The 8,510-nt window shown below is 50.4% G+C and overlaps 1 protein-coding gene across 1 annotated transcript; it reads left to right on the top strand.

Annotated features, from left to right (window-relative positions):
- Positions 1-1,394: 1,394 nt before the first annotated feature.
- Positions 1,395-2,107, top strand: TRIREDRAFT_102680 (uncharacterized protein; the record flags this gene model as incomplete). Its single annotated transcript, XM_006961166.1, has 4 exons — positions 1,395-1,537; positions 1,689-1,750; positions 1,792-1,926; positions 2,052-2,107. 4 exons carry the CDS (start codon positions 1,395-1,397, stop codon positions 2,105-2,107), a joined length of 396 nt encoding a protein of 131 aa, XP_006961228.1.
- Between the last annotated feature and the right edge of the window lie 6,403 nt (positions 2,108-8,510).

Below are 8,510 nucleotides of genomic sequence, written 5' to 3' on the forward strand. Positions count from 1 at the left end.
CGAGAAGATTCACGATTATTTTTTTTCTTTCCCTGCTAGTCCCGCTGCTAGCTGGTTCCGTTCTGCTCTGTACGGACAGCCGCAGTGGCACCTCGCATCACGAGCTCAGGCGCAAATAGTTCTTCTCCAGCTTCCATCGTCTTCTCTCTCAAGGGCTAGCAGGGCAACAAGGGCTAGGAGCTCCTTTGCCGGTACTATCCTTCCCGTATCCCGACGGCAAGCCAAGGTTCTCTGATTCAGAGAGAAAGAAAAATTCCTGCAGGAAAGGAAAAAAAAAGAAAGAAAAAAAATAGATAAAAATGCGGAGAAGAGGATGGACGGATTCCACAGGCCGGGCCAGGCTACCTGGAGCTTTCGTGCTAACCTTGGAACCGATCCGAGTCGATCGTGAAATGTTCCAGCCAAGCTCTGGGCATCCCGCGCACCTGCGCAGTGGAAGCAGAGTTGCATATGTAGGGCAAAGTGAGGCAGAGTAAGGCAACCCTGCGGCTACAGCGGAAAGGAGCTGAGTATATGTGTACTGTACGTGTATGTACGTACGGTATGCACGCGGTTGGCTAGACAAAACAGAAGGACAGCAAAGCCAATGAAGAAGTATTACGAGCCGGACCCCCAGGTGGACGTGATGCCCCGTCATCACAAGTTGCTCGTATGTATGTCAGGTCACGGACGAGAATGTCGCGCGCGCGTGCTTGACTAGAAGAAGCCCGGCTAAGCCCATGCATTCATCCAGCGTCAAATCGGATGGAAACAGAGCCAGAAATTTCTCCTCTTTCTTCCCCCCATCCGTCCTCCACAGCGGGGTCTATCTTTTGTCTGTTCAAGGTTTTTCGTTCGTCTTTTCTGTTCTGCCTTATTTGGTGCGTTTTCTGGCACTCCGCTGAGCTAGACGGGAAACAGACGTTGATTTGCAGGACCTTTTTGATGGACTGGGGAGAGAGAGAGAGAGAGAGGGCAGCGTGATATTACTTGTACTCGCACCAGTGGTCATGCACACGACGTCTGGTAAGAATCTCGAATTGCATACCTACATACCTTCGTATGTCTGCATCTATAAAGGTATCACTCTTTAGTCCAGGTGCTGCAAGGTAAGGTAGCTTGAAGTACCTTGTGTACCTTTCAAAAAGGGATGTACTTCAAATTGAGGCTGTGACTCGAGATGGCATCAATCACAGTCAACTGCCACTCTTGAGTCATATCTCCTGCTTCAACTGTTGCCAAGCTGGGTGCCAAGTTGCCAAGTCCTGTCAACTGCTACAGCGCCTCAACGGCAGCGCAATCACCAGCTTTACAGAGACGGCGTGGGCGTGTGAAACACTGAAACATATGCAAGGCGGGCTAAAACAAATCAATCGAATCGAAATCACCTCCGATCGAATAGTAGGCAATAAAATATGTCCAGAGCAGCCCAGGTAGAGAGAAGCCCTGGGGTCTTGCCTGTTTGGGAGGCTCTGGCGGCGCTGGATGGCTGGCGGCCGCCAACGACGGGGCAAGTACGTACCCGAGCCCGTAATTGCAGTACTTTCAAGTTGTATCCGTACGTGTTGCGTATGGCGAGGCTGATGGCTTAGAGCGAAGTTGTACTGCGTAGATGGCAAGTCCAGGCTTGGCTCGATCTCAATTTGCTTCGAAATGAATCGATACAATGATTTGACATACATGATTAGGTACCTAGTAAATAACAACAGATCCTTGATCTTGGGCTCGTACCGCTACATATGCTACCTTATTACTGGCAAGATTGGGGGAGGTAATACCTAGTAGGTACCTCACGACCTCACTTTTTCCCAGCTTCAAGTTCTGTCCCATGCAACGCCATGCCGTGTGCCCGCTCCACAGCCCAAAAGTCGCAGCCACTGAGCGATTTGCCGCATCAGTCAGCATCAGCAATCAGCATCAATTTTGCATGCAACGAATCTGTCATAGGTAAGCAGAAATGCAAAAGAGAAGGGTGGTGAGATGACTAGAAGCTTTGGTTGCATGAGAGCCGAGCACAGAAAAGAGTTCGTGCTGCCAGGTAGTAAGTAGGTACCAACATGAACCTACCTTAGGTACTTTTGAAGTTGCACTGCTGCTGGGCGCAAGAATTCCACTAGAGAGGAGCTGAGGAGAGAAAGAGAATATCAGTGGTCTATAGGTAAGCTTGACAAAGAGACCGGCCAGCGTCGGGCAATACTTGAAGCACTGCTAATGCCCCATTTGCTATTACCTGACAATGATCATAAAGAGACCGACTTGTCACTTTGAGGTCCGGGTCCCCATCAGATCGCAGTGCCACCCTCATCGTCGTCGGTGGCTTTTGTTTCGCCTGCGCCAAGAGGCTACCCTACAGGAACCGCGAGCCTACAGCTAATTGTGTTGATTGAACATCCGATGATGACGCGCTTGGCCGGTGGCAGTGTTGCTTTGCAATCCATAAAAGTTACTGCATACCTTGGCATACCTTTGTGTTTAGGGGCTTGTCATTCGATCGCAAAGAAACCAGATGCACTTCGTATCTATTGGTTTACGCATCACCCGCATTGAGCCACAGAGAGCAGACGCAAAATGATAATAGACAGAGGGCAAAAGGACTTGTGCTCATCAACATTCGCCCCCCCCTCCCACAGCATCTGGTCGCACAAGGCAGCACTGGGACGAGGCGCCAAGCGTCTTCGGAATGTTTGCAGCCCTGTTCGAGGCCATGTGTGATGATGGCAGGTTTATCGGGGTCTTTCTCCTACTAGTTATCTCCTAGTAGCTGTTGTGATACAGGGTTGAACAAGTCGAACGGCGTGTGTGAGTTTGAGACCAATACTGCCCACGTTACTGTTGCCGATGACAGAATACATACATACATTTAATGACCTCGGCGTCAAGAACCCTTGGCAATGCCACCAAACGACGTAGCATTCGGTGTTTGCAATCCGAATAGGTTGTGTCCACAAGCGTTGCGTTGTGCATACCGCCTCTATTGCGTATTATTACATGTCCTTCATGCAGACACATCTAACAGCCGGCGGAGTTGAGCAGCTGCGGCAGTAGTCACACTGAGAACTACAACCAACCCTACTTGGATAGACAGAAGGTAATGTACCTATCAAAGATCAACTGTTAGGCTGAGGGAATGCCACTTGCATCTGCTGCAAACTCACGTACCAGTACATGTAAGCAGCATCGCGAATCATGCCACAGCCCTACTAGTACCCAGGCGCTCATGGCTTGCTGACATGACCTACATGATCATGAGGATGCACTGTCCGCAAATACATAGTACATGCGTACCTGATAACGTTGAAGGTATGTATGCTCCGGCATCGGCACTTTTTTTTCCTTCCTCTTCTCACGATGGCTAGCATCAGGTTCGCATATGACCGCTCGACCTACATTCGTTGGGTGTCCCCCCACGTCCAAGCACGGACCGAAGAAACCAAGAGCGAGATCCATACATATACTACTATTACTACTAGTTAATCGATATTGACGTCTCTGGCACGAGAACAAGCTGGCATCGAGACATGACAAAAAGACAAGACCCAGTGATGACAAGAGACTTCAGGGTGAAAATGGGCCAAGAACGTCCAAGACGGCCCATCGACCCTCGCTCGACCAACCGCCGATCTGCCTCCATCTCCCTCCCCCCCTCTTTATATCCCTTCCCCCCCCCCGCCAAGGCGGCAGTCGGAAAGTAGCCAAGAAGACGGGACGTGGCAGTGTTTATTTTAGACTTAAAAAAACATTCATTTGAGAACCTTGCAACGTCTCAAACGAGAACTGGGAGAGCTCTGTAGCTTTAAGATTTCTCTTTCTGTACTGGAATGAGTGTGCTGTTAGGTACTCTCATGTTGTGTATGCCGTGTACATGTACATCACACCCATCTTTTCTGTGTCTGTTTAGAACAGGCAGTGTGATGCCCGCCCTGAGACTGGCAGATGGGCAACTCCCACAGCCTCGCTGGCCTCGTCATCACAGGACGTTACTTGTACATGTATGTTCTTGATGTCTTCTCCCACACTCCATCACTGAATTGCCGGTTCGAATCCAGCCATAGGTAGCCTCGGTTCTTGTACGCGTAAGTACTAACACACAAACACACACACACACATGCACATATCAATACTACATGCCGGTTCCAGTCCCAGGCCCGTGGGCCTTGAAATGCAATCCATCACGCTCCAACCATAATAAAATACCCACCCCCTCATGAGACGGGGTCAATACATACTACTAAGTACGTGTATGAGGGGAGAGCAGATGCTACCTAGTACTATTGGCAGGCCCCACGAACTCGTCTCTTGGTGCATGCTCGTATGACCTCAGCTGCAGCTGCACGAGCGTCAGAAAGAGGCGCGGGCAGATGGATTACCTACTTGTACAGTGGCCCATTCCGATGCTTGGGACTGGCTGGCTGGCTTGGCTGTCGGGCCTTTGAAGCTGGGCGACTCTTGGTGCTACTACCACGACCTATTATAGCTCGATGCATGTAGGTGAAGAGGAGAGCGGAGGAGAGGAGAGGAGAGGAGAGGAGAGCGGAGGGGAGGGGAGGGGCCCAGAATGATTCTGGGCATGTTCACGGAGTAGCACTGCATATAGTAAGTATCTTGGTAGGTTGGTAGGAAAGATGAGGTATGGAATGAGGCGGTGATGGAATCAATGGTAGGTATCTTAGGTACCTTGGGTTGGTGTCGACATGATCACGTCGTGATTATACCATGCGCGCCGTGTCAAGCCGGCAATCAGCAAGTGAGTTGGCATGCAATCCATCAATTTACCTCGGCGGAAGCACATACGCGCTTCATCTACTACTACTCTACTCTATGGTTGCATGCAGGTGGTGTTGCAGCCTCGAAATGGATTGCAATTAAGCAGCCATTGATTATCAAAAGCTTTGGTGATGGAGTGCACACATTATTGATTGCAACATAATCCATGCATGCCACGCTCAAAGAGGAGAGGTATGTATCAATCATTTACTACCTGTACCTATCCAGCATCTCAACCTACCCACATACTTTATATCGGCGCATCACCATCACATTGCCGTCTACATGTATGTTCGTCTTGTCCTGTGCCCATGAGAAATGACAGAAGAATTTTGAAACGTCCATACTTTTTCTTACCTACCTTACAGCATGGACAAGGGCGCCATTGCTCCGCATCTGTGCAGTGTTCGTACATGGATTGCCGCCTCCATCCATCCATCCATCCCTGCCATGGGATTTTCCCTCAGGCGGCCTCCAATGCAAGCCACCACCTGTCTCTGTCTCTGGCAGCCAAGAGTCCATCGCCTATGCTACCCCCTCTTTCTCCTTTCTCTCCGCTGCTTGATCAAGTCATCATCTCGCATCAGTTGTCATTATTAGTCTACCGTAAATGATGTATACGCATGCACTCGGCTTGATCTTGTTTTCCCGACTTTTACCGTGACTGGAAGACTCCGAGTTTGTGCCAGATGCCGAAGAAGGGGGAGGGAAAGGGATGTGCCAAGAAGACAAGACGCCTTTTGAAGCCAAGGCCCAAACTTGGCTTCTCGACTTTCTTTTGTCTGTTTCATTGCAATTTGGATATGGGATGCTATGGATTTATTAGTACATACCTAGTATCATCCATGTTTACTTTATAGACACCTCTACGGTGGACAAATATAAGGGATCGTGGAATGAGAACTCTAGGTAGGTACCTAGGTGAACTTTGGGTATAGTATACTCCGCATGTGTTATATATCGACAGCAGTTGAAGCATCAGAAGACCGTTTGACAGCCCAACGATCCACTCCACACACCCAAGCATCATCCGTCAACAAGGTCGCGGGTATGATCTCATAGTGCCAGATTCAACACGCGCTTATGCCCACAGCCAACCCCCCCCCTGTCATGCTGGTCTGGTCTGGTCTGGTCTGGAGAAGGGAAGAAGACATTGAACTGCAAAGTGCAAATCACAGAGGCTATTCTGATTCAAGCTACAGTATAATCACACGAAATTCCTCCATCCCAATTTGTCATCAACTCGACACCGCAAGTCAACCGCAGGAAATCCTGCTGGCCTGGCTGAGGTGTTTTAGCTTCCATGTCCCTCTGTGATACCCCCTGTGAACACCTTAGGTACATACTTACAGCGCCTCACATGCATGCAGCTTGATTTCTATACATGTACCCACGATGCCTCTTTCAGTTCCTGCTCATTCTCGTCACTTCCATACCGCCCACTCGGCCAAGGTGTAATAGTAGGGGTTCTGTTCCAAGGGGACATGTTGCGAGTAATACTGAGGCCCCTTGCTCTGAATCATTACCCGCCACCTGTTTGCCCCTTACTGTATACTACCTACCTACCTACTTGCGTCTTAACATGTCGTGTGTGTAATGTGAGACCTGGCTGACTGACTTGCACCAATGCCGTGGGAACATGCGGATCTAACAAGCGGTCGAGTTGGAAAGTCGATATGCCAACCATTTGTCGATCTGCGTTGTTTTTTTTTTTCTTCCTCTTCCCTCTTTCTACCTTGTGATACAGTGAACAATAAGATGGACATCAAGATCAAGTCCCTCTATGCTCTTCGCCCCCCTCTCTCCCACTCTGATCCCGCTCTCCACCAAACGCTTCGCAACGCACATCCCCCTCCCTCTCTCTCTTCTAAACAACCATTCCATCAATGCAACTTTTCCTCATGTTGCTTCGATCTGCACGAAACCTGCAAGATTCTTTACTCATCAGCCCAGACGGAAAGGAACCCGTGTTGCCCACCCTCTCACATCCAAGTTGGGCTTGATCAACACACACACACACACACACACACACACAGACCAGCATCCATCATCATTCCAGGGTTCTCTTCCTCCCTCTTGGTACATAAAAGCAGCTGTTGGGAATCACGGCAGTAAGGCGTTCTTACTGTAGCCCATGGCACCGCATGCTGCGGCTCGTACATACAAACCATAGAGATACCTTGCCTCGTGCATTCTGCAAGGCATTTACTAGTAGTTGATCCTTCGTATGTAGTACCCTCCAGACACGGCAGACACATCTTCCCCCCCCGGCATGTAGACTTGGACACCGACATGTCAGAAGTAGGTAGCCTTGCCTACAAAGCACAGAGCACTAGTAGTATGACAAGCCCGTCATCATCACCTCGCAAGCAAGCGCAACCTCACGAGCTCCAAGAGTATCTCCTCAAGACAGGTAGGTATGTAGTGCTACTACTACTCTGCCCTCCGCCCAAGTGACCCTCACACGATGAGATGCAAATTGCGCGTCCGTGTCTTATCCTCCTGAGTTCTAGACTGCTAGTATAAACTCCAGCCTGTGCGTTTTTGCGTTCGTGCAATCGCGGCCACACATGCCTACCTACCTAGACACCCGTGACCTCTCCCTCTCTCAACCTCAACAAAGACTCACTCAACATGCCCTCCTCCTCTCTAGTTTAGTAGAGAGCCCACATACCTGAGTATCGGCTGCAACCCGGTCTTCCTTCATCGATTCGTTCGCTCGTCTGCCACATGCAATGGCCCGAGCTTTCCTTCTTCCCTCTTGAGCTTACTTACTTTAACCCCCCCATGTCATGCCCGGACCAGGCACGGAACGCGGGTAGGGGATAATTTTTTTTTTCTGTGTCAGGGGTCTGGTTCGGCTGTCTGTCAGCGTGGGTGATAACGCGCCGCCTCGCCAGCCTCGCAGCCAACGAACGCACGGCAGGCTATGGCCATTGCCTGACCTGCTCCCTGGCATGTGCGGGTGTGCAAGGCTGCCTATCCGGACTGGCAAGGGTTGACTGACATACATACATACAAGTACCTACATACACGCAGCAAGTAGTGGTTCGTGCAGCACGGAGAAATGACTCCCAAGGTCTTGGTGCCAGCTGATTCAGTTGTCCTTGATTGGATCAAGCATTCATTCCATGCCTCTTCCGCTGCCGCGTGGCGGCTCCCTAATCTCCTCCTGCGTCCTTTCGTGCATGTACATCGTGCCGAATGACATGGGCCGCACTCCATTCGTCCCTTTGAGCTTCTCCCCTCACACCACCGTCCGTAATCATCACTGCCGTGGGTGGTACTGCAGTAATAACGGTCTTGCCGACCGTTCTAGAAACCACCACCGTCGTGTCTCTCCTACGTGAGGCAACTTCCTAATCTTGCTGCCGTCTTTGATGCGCCCGAAGCGGTGAGCGCAATTCTCACGGTTCGACGGCGGAGATTGCCTTCTCCACATAGTCGACGGAAGATGATGCCCTCAGCCTATATCACGAAGTAGCGTAGGAACATAGCAGCGTGGTAACCGATTGGAGACGGCTGCACACGGGGCCGTTTCCAGCCCTTTTGTTGGACACCCACTGAATTGCTGAGGGGGAAAAGAAAAAGTAGACTTGTACTTTGATAAGGAGTCCAATCCGAATGAAGGGGTCTTCATATTGCTTCGTATCTGATGTCTCAATTCGTGCCGAGATCATCTCTCTTCCGCGTCTTCACAATCAGACCGCGGGCGCGATTAGCTGAGTCAAACGATCGAGATGCGCCCCTTGGGGACGCCGACCGGA

The sequence above is a fragment of the Trichoderma reesei genome, assembly GCF_000167675.1.
Source record: "Trichoderma reesei QM6a unplaced genomic scaffold TRIREscaffold_1, whole genome shotgun sequence".
NCBI classification, from domain to species: domain Eukaryota; kingdom Fungi; phylum Ascomycota; class Sordariomycetes; order Hypocreales; family Hypocreaceae; genus Trichoderma; species Trichoderma reesei.